This window comes from Cucumis sativus, chromosome 1 (assembly GCF_000004075.3).
Source record: "Cucumis sativus cultivar 9930 chromosome 1, Cucumber_9930_V3, whole genome shotgun sequence".
NCBI classification, from domain to species: Eukaryota; Viridiplantae; Streptophyta; class Magnoliopsida; order Cucurbitales; family Cucurbitaceae; genus Cucumis; species Cucumis sativus.
The window spans coordinates 6,306,576-6,327,334 of record NC_026655.2 but is presented as its reverse complement, the minus strand read 5'-3'; the positions used below and the strand labels follow the sequence as shown (position 1 = coordinate 6,327,334).

Below are 20,759 nucleotides of genomic sequence, written 5' to 3'. Positions count from 1 at the left end.
CTTCAAGGCGAGTATGGAAAAGTTCCAAATGCGAGTATTTTATTGTCTTTCGTGCCCTAGTATCCAAATCTGCGAATTGGGAATTACTATACTCGCTCCGAAACCACACTACCTTCCTTTGAGCTTTCGAGTAACCAATAAAATCAGTTGTGAGTTTCTCTAAGAACTGATTTTATCTTCGTTACCATCATTTTCAGTTTCTGGATAAATTACTAGTGATTAATCTCCTCACCTGCTACTTCCTATTACTTCATTTCTTATGCTCTTTGTACCTCTAGCTTGTGTATTTTTCTCTTCTAAGTTTACACTGACTAATTAGAAACTCATGTTTAACAGTAATTTTAAAATAGTTAAATCACATTTTTTTTGTAGCTTTTAATGGTATGAATATGTTTTTAAAAGTGGAAAATCAAACCTTAAATTAATTTTGAATGATTAAATTTATATGATTTCAACTGATTCAAAATCACTATCAAACAAAAACATATTAAAATTATTTTCATGTTTATGCTTCAAAATGTTTTGTTATCGGAAATTTTGTTTGAGCTAAGTGAGTGACAAGATGCTTTGCAAGTTTCTTTCTTTCACATTTTCAGCTCTGGACAACTAGATGACGTTCTTCGTGGCTTTTGGTGTGAAATTTTGAATTTTTTTCCATTGTATGTTGTTATTAAAGTGACCCAGTTGCCCATTGCTGAATTACTCATGTACTCTTTTGAAATGCCTCCATTTTCATTTTTTTAACAAATCCAATCATATCTTAGTTCAGGTGTATTTTCAAAATAGTTAGACTCAAGAATGGGAAGTGTAGATTTCTGTGAGTTTTATGATCTATCCATCAAGATGGATCTTGAGCAGCTGTGAGAGCTAAATATGGATAACAATTCAGCGCAATGTGACATAGACGGTTCTTCTCACATGGTAGAAAGAGATAAAACAGGACCAATTGTCAGTATAGAGATGCCAGAATATATGAACATAGCATACTCTCAGAATGCACTCAACTCGAGGTCTGTCAAAATCATAGAGCCTCATGAAGGAATGGAATTTGAATCGAAGGAAAATGCTTTATCATTCTACAAGGAATATGCCAAATCAATCGGTTTTTCTGTCATAACAAAGGCTAGTCGAAGGTCTAGAATATCTGGAAAGTTTATTGATGCAAAATTTGCATGTACTAAATATGGAATTAAGAAGGAATCATCCAGTGTAGTTGAAGTTTCAGATCCTGTAACAAATTCAAATAATGGCATGGGTGTTGCGGGGAAGAAAAAACGAGGAAGAATCAATCGCTCTTGGGAAAAAACTGACTGTAAGGCTTGTATGCATGTCAAGAGATTGCAAAGTGGACGATGGGCAATTCGTAGTTTCATAAAGGAGCACAATCATGAAGTTTTTCCTAATGAATCCCATTACTTTCGTGGTCACGGGAATTTAGAAGTTGGTAGCAGTAATACCGATGTCTTGCAGGGCAATAGAGCCAGAAGAAAAAGTAAGCTTTGTATGAAATCCAGACAGTCTGGAGGTTGTACAATAGCCAACAAACAGAAGGTTGCTGTCACTGATCAGGTATATAAGTTGCAACATCTGGCTATAGACGAAGGAGATGTTCAAGTTATGCTAGACCATTTTGTTTGTATGCAAGATGAAAATCCTAACTTCTTTTACTCTATTGACCTGAATGAAAAGCAGAGTTTAAGGAATGTGCTCTGGGTTGATGCAAAAGGCAGACTTGATTATGCCAGTTTTGCGGATGTGGTTTTCTTTGACACCACATTCATTAAGAATGAGTATAGATTACCATTTGCACCCTTTATAGGCGTTAATCATCATTTTCAGTTTGTTTTGCTCGGATGCTCATTGGTTGCTGATGAGACGAAGTCTACTTATGCTTGGCTGATGCGGGCATGGCTTAGAGCGATGCAAAAGTGTTCCCCTAAAGTGATCCTTACTGTACAAGATGAAGCCCTTAAGGAAGCCATTGCAGAGGAATTGCCTGATTCTTGCCATTGTTATTGTTTGTGGGATATTTATGGCAAGATTCCAGAAAGGCTTAGCCATGTAATTAGACAAGATGAAAATTTTATGTTGATGTTTGATGAGTGTGTTTTCAGGTCTTGGTCTATTGAACTGTTCGAAAAACAGTGGCAAACGCTTGTTGACAGATTTGAACTAAGTCACAACTCATGGTTTAAGTCATTGTATGCAGATCGCAGTCGATGGATACCTGCATATATGAAAAACATCTTTTTGGCAGGGATTTCTACACGCCAAAGGCCAGAAGGTATCAACTCCTTTCTTGATAAATACATACAGAGAAAAACATCAGTTAGAGAATTATTGGACCGATATAGTACTTTAATACGAGATAAATTTGAAGAGGAAAGAAAAGCGGATTTTGAAACTTTTCATAAGCAACCAGCATTAAAATCTCCATCTCCTTTTGGGAAGCAAATGGCTGCATTATACACGCAGACAGTATTTAAAAAATTCCAAGTGGAGGTTTTAGGAGTAGTTGCTTGTCATCCAAAAAAGGAAAGCGAAGATGGAGTGATAAAAGTTTTCAGGGTTCAAGATTTTGAAGAGAGCCAAGATTTTCTCGTGGAGTGGAATGAAGCAACTTCAGATATCTCTTGCTTATGCCGTTCATTTGAATTCAATGGTTACCTCTGTCGACATGTAATGATTGTTCTGCAAATCTCTGGCATACATAGTATTCCTTCCCAATATGTATTGACACGTTGGACAAGGAAGGCAAAGAGTATACAAAAAACAAGGAAAGGGTCTAATGTCGAGTCGAGAGTTCAACGGTATATCAATCTTTATCAACAGGCATTTAGATTGAGCGATGAAGGGTCTTTATCCCATGAGAGTTATAACGTTGCGTTCAATGCTTTGGAAGAAGCTTCGAGGAAATGTGAGAGTTTGAGTGGCTCAATCCAACCATCCCCTGTTGTGCATAGTAGTCATGAATCAGAGGAAGTAAACCAGGATAAGAAAACTAACAAGGCCCATAAAAAGAATACAACCACCAACGAAAGCAGACAGGTAATTCAGTTTTCAGGCATTTTAATTGTTTAGTAGATGGCATTATTTTCTAATATCATTCATTTCAGCATTCATCTTCTACATGTTTAGGATCGTTTTGAGCCACATGTTGTCACTATCGGCAATCATTTTGGCTGGCAACAATTGGTCAGTTTATTTTTAATTTTGCATTGAATCCTGCTCGTATATGAGTTCTGAATTATTGCATTGGACTAATCATTTGTAACTTCTTGCTTGCAGGGACAATCAAATTCACAAACACCAGCTCTTCACTGCCCTGATGAACATGAGGGTTTACAAGGGGCAGTATGGCTCACTCTTTTAGCCCTTTGAGTATCTAGAATATTTGATATTGTTTATAATTTAGGATTTATATTCCTAGGAACAAAGGAGCAGAAGAGCCCCGTCTCTTGAGAGCTGTTTTGGCGATCAACAACAACTTATGCATGGAATGCATGGAATGGTATGACAAGATCTTGATAAGTAAGATTATGAGCTCACTCTACTTTTCAATGTGAGATCTTTAACATGACCCTCAATAAAGTACTACCTCTTTGACTTCACCGTTCTTGAATTAGACAGATCTCTTTTTTTTCGGCAAATACCCATATGGTAGTAGTAGTCATGTGTTTCAATCAAGAAAGACTAATTTAATGTATGTGTACAAGGATAGTTGTTTGAGTTGTAATAGGAAAATTTTAGCTCCACTGCTATTAGTCGTGGCGGTTGTTTCGAAAATCAATGTGGCCTACAAGGGCATGTAATTGATTCTTTTGATGCTTTCCTTCCATTTATAATCTCTGCTTCTAAATCTTTCTTTTATTTTTGTTGAAGGAACAATTTAACTCAATTACATCCGTCACCGACAGTCGTTTCCAAGTGCAAAGAATGGAGGTAGTTTTAAGAGATGTTCGAAGTTTATCTGTTCCATAGACAATAATAATTATGATCTATCAACATTTTCAATGACATTATTAGTTGAACACGGACAAAATATCTACTTGTAGGGGCACTTGAACTTCAGGCCAAACATCGTTTCAAATTGCTTTGACCTTCAAGTTGGTCCGCGAGATATGGTACGAGCATTGCCACTGTCATCTCTCTGTCTGTGCTATATGCTCTTCATTGCTTTTCTTTTAAAAGGGTTTGTTCTTGATTGTTATGGTCTAATGTTCATGTGTGCACTTCTCTTGCAGAACCCATCTACCGCGGGATCCACGAAGGTTCATAGCATTTCATCCAAACAATTCAAGTGAAAAATCTGTAGCCAATCATTCAAGGTAGTAATAACTAATAACCATCTTGGTGTAAGTAATCACAATGTGAACAAATATTCATATTAATAATCGATGGTGATATTCCTTTCTTTCTTGCTTGTCACGCGAGTATCATTCCACTAGCATTGTAGAGTTTGATGTATTTTGCTCACAACATTTATTAGTTTTGTCGTTTGTGTGTTTATTAAAAAGTGTTCATGCATGTCTAACAAAATGGTGGATCTCAATTGGTATTGTATGACTATTGTCTAATATATCTACTGTCCTACCAAGTTTGATTGTTGAGTACAAACACGTTTTCCAAGCTAAAGTTATGTGTCCACCAACGTTAAAAAGTATTTATTAGTATGGACAAAGTGAAAGCATAGTCTCCGGACACGGAGCTAGTTTTCTCCGCGAGGAAGAGGAAGAAATTGTTTTCTTCGAGATAATCATTTAAAGTATAGAATAAAAACACCTCTAAAGTCGGGGTTTATATGATGCACTCCTCTAAGTTATATTACTAAAAACATAGTTAACACATAAGTGGCAAATACATAAATAACTTAGATCGATTGAAGTGTTAAATAAGATATTCAAGACATTTTTAAAAGTCTAAACTAATATAATTTACAAATGCACTATACATCTTTGATTTTTCATGTTTGAAACACTCAATCCTATGAGCGGCTCTAGCTTGGGCATCAGCTCTTCCAAACAAGACATATAGTGCTACGAAGCGTAATCATGATAGACAAGCAACTTGAAAGCAAAAAACATCTAACTTGAAAGCGAAAAACATCTTGAAGCGAGCTACCTAGCCTTGATGGAAGCTTCCTTGTAAGGGGCTTGATTGGTGGCATGGTATCGACTTGAGTTCAGAAATTAATATAACCTTTTTTTTTTGTAAAGATATTGTAATAAATGCAAGGTGAAAGTTGAACATGAAAGCTCTTGTCCACAGGTACATACACATGTCAGTTGAGCTAAGCTCATGTTGGCTATTATAACATATATTGGAGTCTTATAAAATGTATAAAGCAAATATTGTCCAATTTTCAAATCACTCTAGGCAAGTTTTTAATCTTGACTAATATAAAAATTAGGTTACCAAACATGAAATTGATTTTCATTGTTGAACATGGCTGTAGAAAAATGATTTAAAAAATGGAAGAAAATAAAATTGAAAAAAAAAAGATTGATTTTATTTCAAAACCCACCTAATGGCTAATGTTAAAGGTTTATTAGGGTTTAAGCATTTTATTTTTAATAATAATTGGCATTTATTGAAATTCAAAATGTAAAAGGCCATTTTCGGTAATTTTGATTTCAATTGGGACCGTTGATGGCATTCCCAACTACCCACCGCCGTCGAAAGACGACAAACAACAACAGCTTTTGTAGAGCTCCATGCACGCTGCTGCTGTCTCCATTGGTATACCAAATTTCAACTTTCAATGTGAAAATTATTTGTCCTCACTTCTAAATTATCCCAACCATTTTTTATTTACGTTTAGTCATATAAGAAATCCACAGACGTACTAATTAGATTTAAAATATTTGTAAATATAACAACATTTTAAAAAGTTATAGATATAGTAAAATCTATCGACGATAATTATATAAGTTTATCGTTGATAGATCGTATTGCAAACATCAACCCATAACATCACAAGAGGTTATTAATAATAGAAGTCTATCATTTATAACATTTGCTATACTTACATATTTTCTAACTTTAATTACATACTTAATTATTATTCTAAAAATTGTTAATTACCTTTTTATGTTTGTTCTATGAACACTCTTAATACATAAAGAATCAACATATTTAAATATTTATTGTTTTCATCAATTTTCAAAAAATATATATTTATATATATTCTAACATGCATTCATCTCATATACTTAGTTTTAATGTCTTTTATATTATTTTTGTACAGTGAAGAGCATATAAAAATGCATCTAATCACTTTACTTACAAAATGAGAGTAATGAATAATTTTAAAATATCATAATATAGGCCTAAAATTCAAATCAATTTAGACTATAAACTAATATTTGTATGGATTAAAAACCCTAAAATTTTTAAAATATGTATAGATTTACATCTCAAACTATTTGAAAGGTTGAATAGCTATTGTTGTACTACACAAAATATGGAATATTCTAACCCCAAATATACTTGTGGTACGTAGCAAAAAGAATCTATGCCAAGGGGTTTTTTGATCTTCTTCTCAGTACAGGAGTTGCAGACGCCGGCGGTCACTTCCCGTCTCCATCTCCATCCAAGCGTGGATCCTCAGCCGCAAGCGACGCCTTTTTGCTCGGGTTCAGCCGCAAGTCAGTCGCGCCCTCTCCTCTATAGCATGCCACCTCCGCCAGCTGAGTGCCACGTAGGATTGACAAGTGTGCGGAGTCGTGTACCCTATTTTTTACATTATTTATATTAAAAAAAATCGGTTTATTTTGAAATGACATTGAAAATCGTGAAGTGGCAAATTTATATCATCTGTTTATATAAAAACTTCATTTTTGTAGGCAGTACTGAAGATACCCTAACTCAGCGGCCCCGCCTCACTGAAAGTGAAGTAGACAGTGGAAGAGTTTCAACACAACTCAACGTTGTAGGTAATTTTTTATTCTTTATCTTCAATTTCCCTCTCTCATTTTCGTCCATGTTCTTGCTTTCTTCGTTCGGCGGTTCTTTGTATGTGTGTTTTGGATTTGTTAATTTATTTATTTATTGTTCAATTAAGGGTGAGGATTCAACATCATGGAGGTCATTGATGACGTTCTAATTTGACTTTAAAACTATTTCTAAAAAAACCCGTTTGTGGGTGTTCTGGAATGACTGAAAAAATCTGTGTAAGATTGACGCCAATTTGCGAACTTTGAACTGAGAACAACAACAATGAACTACTCAACTAATTTTCCAGTGATGCTGTACCTCCCCACCTCAACTTTTTTTATTTTTCACTATCTTTCTTGCGTATTACTGTTCTGTTTGAAGTCAAAGGATGAATTCCCCCCCCCCCCCCCCCCCCCCCCCTTCTTTTGTTGCACCTCAAACTTTCTGCAGTTCCGTGGAATACTGTCTATGGTTGGTGGTTTTTTCTTTCTTTCTTGATCTTAATCCACGTTCACATATCAGTTATTTTAAAGTTTTTTGGATAAGTGTCAGCTCGACATAATCTTTTCTCTGTTTTTTGTGTTCGTTTATTTTTATATGAACCTCCACTTGTAGGATAAGCTTGCCAAGTGGCTTTTATCAATTATTGTTGAAAATATTGGGATGATACTGAACGTTAATGATTCATTGGTCAAGGTTTATTAAACTGTAAACAATTTTGATGATAAATTTCTCATTGGTAATATATTGACGGCAAAATGAGTTCGATTGTGTTGGTATTATTTTTTAGGTTGATATATTGGAAATTGCGGTTCATGTGTTGGGTACAAACGTCAGTCCACATCATATCTATGTGAATTTTCTTGATATGTCTAAGCGTAAAGTAGACAAATGATGAATTACACTTATTTGTCAAAGTTGTCAATTTGTTCAAAACAGAGTAATTTGTATTTTGTTAAGTATGTTGTAGTTGTTAATTTGTCTCCTATTTATACAAGAGGAGAGTATTGTAATTGGTGTGACGAATGAGTTTTAGGAATAATAATCCAAACCTCTCATACTTGTTGCCTATGTATTAGTAATGGGGTATAGAGATAATGTTTCTGACACTAGCGGTTTGACAGGCTGAGGGAAGAGAACAGTTGGTGTCAAGAAACCAAGCAACAAAAGCGAAGAAGTGACAGTGATGTTTAGGTCTGTTGTTGCTCATTCTCCTGCCACACCTATCACTGCTATTTCGTCTGGAGAACCCCGTGCTCCGCTTTTTCTTAAGGAAGCCAATCCTTTGCCTCTTATTGTAATGTGCAATTCACCAATTTTTCTATTTTATTTTCTGCTTAAATTTTGGTAGCAACAATCCCATATTCTGGGTTTTTTACTCTTCCTTTTTTTTAACAGTCTTTATTCACACGCGTCTCTCTCCATCATTCTCTGCTACGGCAGCGGTGCTCTACTCTCAAAGCCATGGCTGATGGTGAAACCATCGCTTTTTCTTCAAAGCTCACCATACCATCTGCTTCTGGTAATATCCTCTTGTTCTTTTATATTGAACTTTGCATTTTCTTTTGAATGCTTTGAATTTTGTTGGTATGTGGCTAGTAGTATGCTTGAGAGATCGACTTTGGTGGATGAAAGACATGAAGGGAAATGTTGGTTGTTTCCGATAGGCAGTTAGCTGAGTTGTTAATCTCTAAAAAACTCAAGGCTACTATCATTTATTAACTCTGAGATTTTTCTTCTTCTTCCATTTGGAGCTTAGGTTTCAGTTTCTTTGGTTTTATGATGTAACTTGACTCGAGTGGAAACACTTTTGTATCAGTTATGGTTCCATAGGAAGTTCTATCTTTGATATTTTTTTAATATAAGATCTTTTTATAGCAATTTAGGCATATCAATTTAACAATTGTTTGCTATTATGTTCTTCAGGGAAAAAACTAGCTCTGATATCGTTGTCAGACAAGAAAAATCTTGCATTTCTAGGAAATGGGCTTCAAGAATTGGGGTGAACTCTTATTTTCTTATTTTGCAATTTGGTTTAAGTTCTTTCTTAAAGATATATCATCTCATCTTGAAATCATTAACATGTAATCAATGGATTTTCTTATAGTTTTTTTTTTTGGTGAGTTTGACACATACTAAGTATTTTTTGTACCTCCTCTAGATTGTGCCTTGGGCCTTAAAACATTGAAAACATAGATTATACAATGTATCTTATGAACTTGCAGCTATACAATTGTTTCAACTGGAGGAACGGCATCTACATTGGAAAGTTCTGGGGTTCATGTTACTAAGGTGGAGGAGGTTACGTGTTTTCCTGAAATGGTATGTTGCATTTCTCGGCTTTGTTCAGATTCTGAATGGAAAAAGTTCCCCAAAGCTTCCTGAAATGAATTGCTGTGAAGTTCACCATTTTGCTTAGATTCTAAAAACGTAAAGTCATATGTGGCATGAAAGATTGGCATTAGTTTCCTTTGCATAGATTCTTGAAGCACTCTTGTATAAAGTTAAGAGGCAGATGCAGTATATTTTTACATAATCAAATGTCACTGCTCTTGCTTATCTTATACATTTATTGAATAGTTTTATCTTGTTTGACTTTTCACTATTATCCTCGTATGAAATTAGCATATAATTAGGTGGAGACTTAGCTGACCATTTTATATGTCAATTATAAATTTTATGTTGTGGTTGCAGCTGGATGGCCGTGTAAAAACTTTGCATCCTTCTATACATGGGGGCATTCTTGCTAGAAGAGACCAAGGGCATCATATGGACGCCTTGAAAAAACATGGAATTGGTGAGCTCTATGCTTATGTTTTATTCATGTATTGTATCTTTGCAATCAATCTTTGGAATTCTTATATGGGTCCTTCCTAAGTTCTAATGGCATTTCAACTGCATTGCATGGCCTTCTGCAGAGCCTTACTTCCTGTTTTCTAAAATAGTTTCTCTGCAGGCACATTTGATGTTGTTGTGGTAAACTTGTATCCCTTCTATGAAAAAGTAACCTCATCTCAAGAAATTAACTTTGAAGATGGGATCGAGAACATTGATATTGGTGGCCCAGCTATGATCAGAGCTGCTGCAAAGGTAGGAAAGTGGAGAACTGTGGGTAAATTATTGCCAAAGTTCTTCTTGGGATTTGTATTAGCTTCTTCTCGATTTCCTATGGAAGTCGGATAGTAACATGATATTTGTTATTGATTTGTCAAATGGTACTAGGTTTCTCTTACAAATATGGAAGTGAAATTAATGGACTAGCTCAAAGCCATTTTGGCTTAGTGGCATTGGAATGTGTGAACAAATTAGAGGAATTTTGAGGAATGAGTTCAGATCCATGGTGGCCATACACCTAAAATAATAAAACCCTTTGTGGATTTTAACTATTAAATATTATCCTATGAAGTTACTTATGGTGTGTATAAGCGGGTTTGAGGACTCGTAAACTTTTTAAGTAAAAAGATTAGCGTAATGGCTTAAAGACCATTTCTCTAATGTGAGGATGCATATCATGCTTTAATTTTTGGTTTAGATTACCGTACAATTTATCATTATTTTTAGTTTACTGTCTAGGATGTTTTATTGATATGTGGTCGAACATGCACATGCAGAATCACAAGGATGTTTTGGTGGTCGTAGATACTGAAGACTATCCTGCGCTGCTTGAATTTTTGAAAGGAAGTGAAGATGATCAACAATTTCGCAGGAAGCTTGCTTGGAAGGCATTTCAACATGTAGCCTCTTATGATTCTGCAGTCTCAGAATGGCTGTGGAAGCAGACTGTTGGAGGTAAATTCCACGTTTCATCTATGCTGTGTGCATAAGTACTAGGATTGGTTCAATCATCTTTAGCTTTATTATGCACATTCATTTTCTCATTTGGTCCAAAGATAAAGTTAAGCATACACTTGTCAAAACTATGAAAAGAAAAAAAAAATTGCTTTATTTCACATATTTGTTTTTACTATTATAATTATTCTTGATGAAAAATTTTAAAAAAATATTTTGCTAATCTTGTGGAATTTTAGATTAAACAGTCTTTCTGTGTTTGTTCGTAGATAAATTTCCACCCAGCTTTACCGTGCCTCTGGCTCTCAAAAGTTCTCTTCGCTATGGGGAAAATCCTCATCAGAAGGCTGCCTTTTATGTTGATAAGAGTCTTTCTGAGGTCAATGCTGGTGGTATTGCTACAGCAGTTCAACACCATGGAAAGGTGAGCAAGTGCCCCTCTTCGTCAATTCATTTGTGGGTTGAAGCTACAAGAAATACACATTTGTCAATTGTTGCTTTTCTGCAGTTATTTTTGTATGCTAACAAAAATCCATGGTATAAAGGATTAATTTTATCTATTATGTTTGTGCCATCAAATTTTCTGAAAACAATAACAGTAATCCTTGGCCTGATGAGAACATGGAGATGTTTGGAATTTATGATTATGATAAAGATTTATTGGAAGTCGGTTGTTGCATTGTGGTTGATTTTCTGTGCTTGATCGCTTTCCCAAGTAAGTTCTTAGATAAGATGGACCAGACTTAGTTATCTTATCAATTTTAAGGAGTAATATGATTTGTTTCCACTTTACAGTGAGAAGGAAATTTTATTTTGTGAGTAATAGTTGGAAGTGTACTTGTGAATCGTAGCTTTATGCTTGTTGTTTTCCTTGTACTTAGAGCATTAGTCTCATATGTCTTAATGAAGAGGCTTGTTTCTTGTTCAAAAAAATATTTCTCAACTCAGGAAGGCAATATATGTAAACTATTTCAATTTCATTGTGGAGCCTTCTCTGTTTGTTTACCAAGATGATCATGGGAATGCATCATTAATATCCAAAAAGTAAGGCATCTCCTAAGTATGCACAGAGATTTGCGATATTACATTATTTAGCCTTCTATTGCATGCCTTCATTCTTGCTCAAAAGTTCCTTTGATATATGAAAATTGTAATTGGCATAAGATTATCTGAATCTGCCGCATTACATTTCATTCTCTTTAACCTTATATGCCATTTTAGTTTCATTTGTCTTGGAAACTTTTGATTTATGCAGGAGATGTCATATAATAACTACTTGGATGCCGATGCTGCTTGGAATTGTGTATCAGAGTTTAGCAATCCTACCTGTGTAATTGTGAAGCACACTAATCCATGTGGTGTAGCTTCACGTGATGATATTCTGGAAGCATATAGACTGGCTGTGAAAGCGGATCCCGTGAGTGCATTTGGTGGCATTGTCGCCTTCAACATAGAAGTTGATGAGGTTGGTATTTTTTGTTCCTTAAAATATGTTTTGGAGACCAGCATTCTGCCTCATTTAAGGAATTAATCCTCTATCAAGACATGAGATCGTTAAGACAATGATTGGACTTGAAACTTTGATAATTCTATGGTAACTTTCCCGACAAAATTTTCATTTACCAAGATATATTTGTGCTTTTGTCATGGATTGAAGTTTGGTTGCTATTTGATAAATTAGATGAATGGAGAAGCCAAATAGATTCAATGCTAAACTTTTACTGTATTTAGACTCTTGCAAGGGAGCTTCGGGAGTTCAGAAGCCCAACAGATGGTGAAACGCGGATGTTTTATGAGATTGTTGTTGCACCAAAGTACACAGAGAAAGGGCTTGAGATCTTGCGTGGGAAATCGAAGACGTTACGAATTCTCGAGGCAGGCAAAAACGAGAAAGGAAAGCTATCACTCAGGCAAGTTGGTGGTGGATGGTTAGCACAGGATTCTGATGACTTGGTTCCACAAGATATAAAATTTAACGTAGTTTCTGGAAAGGCTCCTCAAGAAAACGAGCTTCGGGATGCAGAGTTTGCGTGGCTATGTGTTAAACATGTTAAGAGCAATGCCATTGTGATAGCAAAGGTTAGTATAATTCTAACTCTGAATATTTCTTGACATGTTTGTTTTCTGTTGGAATATTTCTGATGCCAACTTTTTTTTGGCAGAATAACTGTATGTTGGGTATGGGAAGCGGGCAACCAAATCGTCTTGAGAGTTTGCGGATAGCCTTGAGGAAAGCAGGGGATGAGGTCAAAGGAGCTGCTTTGGCTAGTGATGCATTCTTCCCATTTGGTAAATTCTGGAAATCAAATTATTAGTTTTAAAGTTCTTAATGTTACACCTCCAATCTGCTACATGTGTGGTATGACAGTAATAGTAACGTTCTATTAGTAATAGTGAATCTGTTCTTATGTGCTTGCAACTTTGGTTCGCAGCTTGGAATGACGCAGTGGAAGAAGCATGCCAAAGTGGAGTAGGTATTATTGCAGAGCCAGGGGGCAGCATCCGAGATCCTGATGCCATTGACTGCTGCAACAAGTACGGCGTGTCTCTCGTCTTCACCAACGTGAGACATTTCAGGCATTGACATTGGAGATGCTTGTGTTCCCTGATTCTTCGTCATCCCCTGAAATCTTTTAAAGCTTGGCTGGGACACCACAAAAATGAAGATGTGTTTTTTTCTCTAGATCTTAATGCAGAGGTTTGACGTGGGTGTAAAATAAGTGAATTCAAGTCGTCGCTTGAAGTAGGTTAACATGTAATCCTATAACTTTCAATAATAATGAAACACCTCTGAATACTTTCAAGTTATTGTTCTCAATCCAGGACTGCTGTTTGTTTCCAGATTGCTGCCCCCTTTCACTCTAAGAAAAAAACTGCATTCAGGTTGCCATTCGATTGAAACATCTTGTCATTTTCCTTTCTTAAAAGTACATATTTCCTAAAGGGAAATTGTTTGTGATTAAAAAGTGGAGTATGGTGGTTAGGTGCGTGTTAGATTTACTTAATCATTGTTTTCATCTTATTAACCACGTTTAAGAATAATGGTAGAGTAGATAAATACTTTGAACGAAACTCGTAAAACTAATTTTTGATATTTAGATTGTTAGTGATTGCTATTTAGTCCATAAAAAAAGAATCTGTGCTTTTTTCTTTTCTTCAAGTATGAGGTCTTAAATTTGAGTTTCAATTGAATTTTGAGTTCAATGTGTAATAGCTTTTTGACCTATTCATTTTTAAAAAAATCACATATACCCAAACTGCTTAGAATCTTGAATTTAAGCTTAAATCTAATCTAATCAATTAATCACATCCCTCAATCCGAATGGTAACGAAATTGAAATAAAATTTAGATCTTGTTTATTTAATAAACCCTTTCCAATAGTCTTTAGAGATTACTCTTTTTATGTTTTCATTGAGAATTTCTCCTAACATAATATTTGTATGAAACCTAAGTTCTATGCCAAAAATTGAATAGATGTTTAAAAGAAGAAGAAATCCCATTAACATCCTCACTACCTTTTAACAAAATTAAAAGAAAATGCCTAACAAACACAATCTAATCCAAATATTTCAAAATGAAACCTTCAGCCATCTTGAGTTCTGAAAAAACGACCCTTAAAAAAGTAGGGAAAAAGAAGCAATACAGGTGTCGTTTCGTTTGACTATTAAGACAGAAATGGAACAGAAGATGTTGCGTTCCTCTTGCATTCGTTTAAAGATGGGTAAATGCTATCTTGCTAGAAAACCAAGACACTGAAAAATGCAAGATGTTATTATAAAAAAACATCGAGTCTAACGAAGCAAAGAACAAAGTACATGGAGACAGTGGATGACTAAAAGCATACATTCATTCATTCCAAGATCACTTTTGCACCAAGTGCTTTCATCTTTTCAACTATTTGTTCACCCTCTTCCTTTGATAGTCCCTTCTTCAACACCGATGGGGCTTTATCCACTAAATCCTTTGCCTCTTTGAGACCTAAATCAGTGAGACTTCTTACCTCCTTGATAATTTTAATCTTTGCAGACGCTTCGTAAGACTCTAGTTTCAACTCATAAACAGTCTTTTCTGCTTTCTTCTCCTCCTTGGCAGTTGCTGATGACCCCTTCTTCACCATTCCAGCCAACCCCACAGCTCCTGGTTTCATATATCCAGCAACTGGCATCTCTGTCATTCCCAATTTTTTCATCAAAATAGAAGACATTTCAGCCACTTCAACTAATGTGAGTCCAGATATTTCATCCACTAGCCTAAAAACCCGATCGGTTGGAGGACTACGATGCTCTGTTGGATCAAAATTAGCAGGATCGTAGTCAGCTGGAAGCCTTCTCTGATCAATTTCCACCTCCTCCTCTTCCTCCTCTATCCGAGAAGGTTGAGCATAATTTCTATGTAATCCATTTCTGTTGAGAGGATTGAGGGCAACTGTAGAAGAGCGAATGGTGTTTGCAAACACATTGGGTAGAAGATGACTTATTCTTGAAACTAAGCGCATTTCTTAAGTTACCAAATTAACTTTCCCCCTGAAGTTGCAATCTACTTAAATCGAACCCATTTTTTAACTTCGCAAGGACAATTCAGTGGCCTGAATTTGAAAGAAAACTAAGTCAACAAACTAATCAACATTAAACACCTATTAAGAACAAAGAGCTATATACTAGATACCGGTCAAGAAGATAAGTATTTCTTTTTTCTTTTTCTCAAAGTCCACGCCCACCCCAGGTCCCTAAACCCCCAACTTAAGGCTTTTCTTAATCAAGCTTAACCAAAAATTCGAACACACGCCCCTAGATGGGTTTAATTCAAAAAAATGTGCTTGGGGCATCAAGAAAACAAGTAATTAGTTTTCTTTTAGGCCTTAAGTTACGAATAAAAACTCCAAAACAAATTATCCAGAAAAATGAAGAGAGAAACTTCACTCAGAAAATTTTGACATATGCCTTCAACACTCTTTAAGCATGCTTATTTTAAGCTATCTATACAACTTTATAGTTAGTCGTGAGCTCACAGACATATCATATCAGCCAAATATTACTATGTTTATAATGAACTAATAAGTGCTCCAAATTCCTCTACGAAAAAAACACCAATGTTCAAATTCATAGAAGAACCATTTTTTCTACACTATCAGATAAGAAGAATTCGATAATCACAAATCAAAGGAGAAATGCCACAATTCACAACCAAAACAGATAACCAGATAACCTATACTGCTACAAATCAAATAGTGCACTCAAACCACTGATCTTACCCAATATTGACTACAAACAAAACATCACAAGAAGACTGAATCAAAGATCAATACATCGAATAACAGACTCGCATAAAGCAAGAGAACATAAAAACTCACGCTGAGAGACGAGAATTAAGCGCTGAGGGAGGAAGAATGAATGCGACCCAGAAACGAGAGCGAAACGCTGAAGCAGGGAGCGTGGTAGTTTACAGTAAGCCCTGAGGATTAGTGGATTGCCAGCGACAATAGCTGAAGAAGCTTCAACGTCGTCGAGAAAGGGAGATGAGTGAGTTCCGGAGAGACAGTACTGCCGATCAAAGGCAGTGTGAAATTAGGGCTCCCAAAGCTAAAGAGCTGGGCTAAAGATAAGAAATGGGCTAGGCTTACATAGTGACGGTTGGCCCATCAAGTCGTGGCTGGGGCCCAAACCCGGCCCAGGTTTTGGCAATCTCCTCACGAACTAACCTGCATTTGGCCCCAAAAGGCCAAAGCCCAACAAATTTTGTGAAATCATGAAAGAGTTTGAAGCTCTAAGATACTTCTTTCTTTTTTTGTCATATTGATTTCTAAGCTATATGGAGACATTCTTGGCCAAAATAAAATTCAATCAGGTGAAAGGACGTCTGAAAGTTGAACTTATGATAGATGAAAATTTGAGATCTAAAGTTTCTAGTTGTAAGATCCATAAATTTAATTTTAACCAAACATAGAGCTAAGTGAAAAAGTGTATGACATATATAGAAATATCTATAGAGTTTAAATATTTTAATTATAAGATGCACGATAAAACCATAACAATTGAATTTTAAAAAACTACGTTCACATTTGTTATAGAAAAAAAAAATTGAGTAACATTAATTAAATTAAAAAGTCATTAAAATAGAGGTTGTGCTTTTAATCTGCAGGTACGACTTATATTGATGGAATAAATGTAACAGAAACAGTAATAATAATAATATATTGTACATTTTAAAACAGAATCATACGTAATAACTACAAATCTGTTTTGTATTAAAAAAACTTAAGAGAATCTGATTTCTCGAATTAGATGGAAGGAAAACATTAAATAATAGTAACCAAAAATATTAATTTTATTTGTTTGTCATGTCATCCATAACAATTCATTATTAATAATTAATTATATGAATTTAAATTCTCTATTAGATATTAATTGAATACATTATTATTAGAAAGAAGAGAAAGAGAAAGAGAGAGAAAGAGGGAATTGGTAAATGCAAAGAAAGAGGCGCATTTTCCAAAAACGGTAGACAAGATGACTACAATTAGGTGTTATTGATTCTACCGATGTCTATTATATTATTCATTTTCCTTTTAACTTTATCAAATCGATGACCTTACACTAAATTACTTTAACCCACTTTCCACTTTGCACTTCCTTTCACAACACACACACACACTATATTTTTTTTTTTCTGCCTTATATTACATATTATATATAACTATTCTCTCAAATATTAATATTACGACTGAATTTGGAGATGAAAAAAATATATCTTTTAGAGCCAACAAATTGTTGCCCTTGTCAAATTTAATTCTTCCAACTTCCTTTTATAGAGAAAAAACCCACATACAATGGATTACAATCATACCTATGCTCATTATATTTATTTGCCTGCTTCCATAGGTGACAATTTAGACTTTGATTGCTACATGTTTAACTTCCTTTTTCTTTCATGTTATTAATTTGGAGTATTTATTCAATATTGTTTATCAAATTCTAAATTGTATAGACACAATAGGTTTGAAATCCTCTCAATTTTTATGTTCTTTGTATAATATATAAATATAAAAAGCTTGTGAATTGTTCTGTTTTTGTATATTCAAGAATTTGTATGTATATGATATATATATATTATTCGAATTGCAGATTCAGTATTGTTGAAAAGTACATACATTCCACTTTCTCGATTTTGTTATCAACGTTTTTTTAATATGTTGTATACAATGTCTAATAGCCTTTTTACTTCAGCTTTCTCTGTTTAATAAAGTTTTGACACTTTTATGTTAATTATAAAATATATTAAATTCTATGCATAAATAAACTATAATTTGACTGTGAAACATAACCTCATTATTAATACAAAGTTACAAACCCAAGTTTGATATGAGCACATGATTACTTGATTATAACCAAATTCATCATTAGACATGCCTCTGATGATGAATAAACTTGAGTTTTTTTTTTTCTTAAAAAAATATTTTAAACTGCTTATGTGGAATTTTGAAAGTAAAAACTAAGAAGAAAAGGAATAAAAAGACTGGAGAATATAATGTAAAAATGAAAATGGAATTAGAAAAGAATTAAGTGGGAAAAGAAAAGAGAAAAGAGTTGAAAAGGGGACACATCAGAGTGCAGGTGAAGGACGATTAACTTTCAGCTGACAACATGAGAGGGGTTTTAATTTTCGAGGGAAATTAGCTTTGTAATTCGTGCTTAAACTCCTTAATTACCATTATTCTTTCATTACTTCACCTGTTTATGCCTTTTGCATTTTATGCCACATTCATTTGGTTTTTCTCTAACATTTTATTATTTCCCAAACCCAATAAGCATATAGAATATATACCACAGTCTCTTATTTCCCAAACCCCAAAAATATTTTTTTTGTCATTTTCATTTAATGAGTTTATAAATTTAATCTGATCTCTAACCTCAAAACACTATCTAATCAATAACAAAGAATAACACACAACCAAATTGATACATAAAATTAAGACTATAATTAGCAAATAAATAAACAAAGTAATTAAAATGAAGCGTTGATGAATTATAGATATACTCACACAAACCTTATAAATGGAGAAATTTTGAAGCACATATTTACTATATTCACTTTAACAATTATATCAATATTATTGATTAATTATAGTTATCGTCTAAATGTTATGGTTTGAACTCTATCATTTATTTAATAATAATAATAAAATAAATTTATCGTATATTTCTTAAATTTGAAAGACAAACAAAATTTGGGGGACCATGGCCCGGTAGTTTCCTAAAAAAAAGTACACAATCATGTTCTTTTAATGTCTATACTTATTTATTTTCAAATTTTTAAAAATATGTGTTCGGGATGAAACCACAAAAATGAATCGATGTTTTTTAGTGAACAGTGAGAATGAAGGGTCAAATCTCAAACCTTTGAGGTATGATCGACGTGTAAATTTAGCCATTTTATATATATTAATTATAAATACTTTTAAAGTCTATATCTAACGTTTCAATTCTACATAAATAGTTTTTTAAAAAGTAAGAAAGTTACCAAAACCATCTACCAATTTGTTTTTATTTTTTAAAAAAATTAAATGTTAAAACTAAATTCTCAAATTTATAATGGTGGATGTGAAATTCAAGTTAGGAAAGATAAATCTAGATAACCTACAAACTCCTACCATTGTACAAATTTAATAAAGGTTCAGTTTTAACACTATTTGTGATATATGTGTATATATATTTTGTTGATTGATGTGAATTAAGATGAGGATAAGATAGGGATGGGTTTGTGGGTAAAAAACCCAAATATGTGTTATTGAGTAGAATTACTTTTCACCACAAAACCATTTTGTATTTTAACCACAATCAAGTCAAAATTTGTCTTCTTCCAAACATGATATAAGGAATCAAAAACTATTATCTGACAGGTGCAAAATTAGGTCATAAAAAAAGACATTGACTCTATTGTGTTTTATTTGTCATCACATATCATCATACTTTCAAATCATTAGCCTCACAATAATACATTTTCATTCTTTTCTCAAATTAACTCATACCCTTAAAATCATTCTTCCTTCTTCTGATAATAAAACCTCCTCATTCAATCAAACCTAAATTATATTCTCAAAATTATTAGTTATAATTATAGGATTAAAGTTACAATGTTTGACTCATGAATCCACCCGAATTGTAAAATGTATTTAATTGGTTAACTGATAAAAAAAGAAAGCAGTTGAGAAAATATAAGATTGTATAACACACTTCCTTCTAGGATTAAAATTATAAAAAAAAACATAATTAGCACAAATAAGAACATGAATTAATCAAAACTCGAGTATTGATGAGGCAACCAGAACTCTTGACTCATAATTTGAAAATGGATTGGTTAAACTTCTAATTTAACACAAATATAGATATAAAATGAGTATACCTAGTAAACCAATTAATTTTAAAAGATCTTAAATATGCCATAGCCTTGATTATACACTAAACTAGTTTTTATTTTATTTTTCATAGTTCAAATACTAAAGTATATTTGAATTGATATTTTCGGAGGAATATGTTTTCTTTTTAAAAATTTTATTTTTATTTAAACTATTTGGTTAAGTACAATTTCAAATACACTAAAGTCTTACCCTCCTAAATAAATCAATTTAACATTTGTAGACCAAGCATGTAATTTAACAAAAAAAAAAAAAAAGTCGAGTGAAGAGTAAAATGCACAAGTGCATTCTAGAATTTACCAATTTTTTCTCGTAACTCAAGTCAAATAAGTAATTAAAATATTTTAAAAATATTTTATAAAATAATTGAGAAGAATTTATCACATGACAAAGCTTAATTAGACAATTTGATAGAATGAATAAATATACTTGTAGAGAGGACCAAATCAGTTATTTAGTGAGTAATAATGAGATGAATTTATATGATAGTACAAAAGACAAAGTGTTTGAGCTTGATTTGTGATAGTAAGAACATTTTGTTTGGAGGATTGCTTGTGTGAATGTTAGGGTGGGGAAGACACAAAGAAAGAAGAAAGTGGAAATACGAAAAGGGGCAGCATA

The 20,759-nt window shown here is 33.7% G+C and overlaps 3 protein-coding genes across 11 annotated transcripts; 2 read left to right on the top strand and 1 right to left on the bottom strand.

Annotated features, from left to right (window-relative positions):
* Position 1: 1 nt before the first annotated feature.
* LOC101216422 (protein FAR1-RELATED SEQUENCE 1) lies at positions 2-4,423 on the top strand. 5 transcript variants are annotated; one of them, XM_011654119.2, is made up of 8 exons: positions 2-149; positions 765-3,048; positions 3,139-3,195; positions 3,289-3,354; positions 3,431-3,511; positions 3,883-3,942; positions 4,056-4,124; positions 4,245-4,423. In XM_011654119.2, exons 2-8 carry the CDS (start codon positions 874-876, stop codon positions 4,302-4,304), a joined length of 2,568 nt encoding a protein of 855 aa, XP_011652421.1. In that variant the 5' UTR covers positions 2-149; positions 765-873; the 3' UTR covers positions 4,305-4,423. The 5 variants fall into 5 exon arrangements, 3 of the variants coding, with proteins under 3 accessions (XP_011652421.1, XP_011652425.1, XP_031736288.1); XM_011654123.2 differs by having other exon boundaries at positions 8-149; positions 770-3,048; XR_004214211.1 differs by lacking the exon at positions 4,245-4,423 and having other exon boundaries at positions 7-149; positions 770-3,048; positions 3,431-3,531.
* Positions 4,424-6,560: 2,137 nt separating this feature from the next.
* On the top strand, positions 6,561-13,566 carry LOC101206006 (bifunctional purine biosynthesis protein PurH). 5 transcript variants are annotated; one of them, XM_031884601.1, is made up of 14 exons: positions 6,561-6,715; positions 6,850-6,935; positions 8,061-8,233; positions 8,335-8,458; positions 8,863-8,938; positions 9,162-9,258; positions 9,631-9,733; positions 9,893-10,026; positions 10,548-10,725; positions 10,995-11,149; positions 11,981-12,190; positions 12,457-12,804; positions 12,888-13,014; positions 13,158-13,543. In XM_031884601.1, exons 3-14 carry the CDS (start codon positions 8,123-8,125, stop codon positions 13,307-13,309), a joined length of 1,815 nt encoding a protein of 604 aa, XP_031740461.1. In that variant the 5' UTR covers positions 6,561-6,715; positions 6,850-6,935; positions 8,061-8,122; the 3' UTR covers positions 13,310-13,543. The 5 variants fall into 5 exon arrangements, with proteins under 5 accessions (XP_031740461.1, XP_011652409.1, XP_031740469.1 ...); XM_011654107.2 differs by having other exon boundaries at positions 6,566-6,715; positions 6,846-6,935; positions 13,158-13,566; XM_031884609.1 differs by having other exon boundaries at positions 6,566-6,715; positions 6,850-6,931.
* Positions 13,567-14,291: 725 nt separating this feature from the next.
* Positions 14,292-16,300, bottom strand: LOC101218390 (50S ribosomal protein L7/L12). The gene is made up of 2 exons (XM_004145082.3): positions 16,077-16,300; positions 14,292-15,311 (listed from the first exon to the last, which is right to left on the bottom strand). Exon 2 carries the CDS (start codon positions 15,219-15,221, stop codon positions 14,577-14,579), a length of 645 nt encoding a protein of 214 aa, XP_004145130.1. The 5' UTR covers positions 15,222-15,311; positions 16,077-16,300; the 3' UTR covers positions 14,292-14,576.
* Between the last annotated feature and the right edge of the window lie 4,459 nt (positions 16,301-20,759).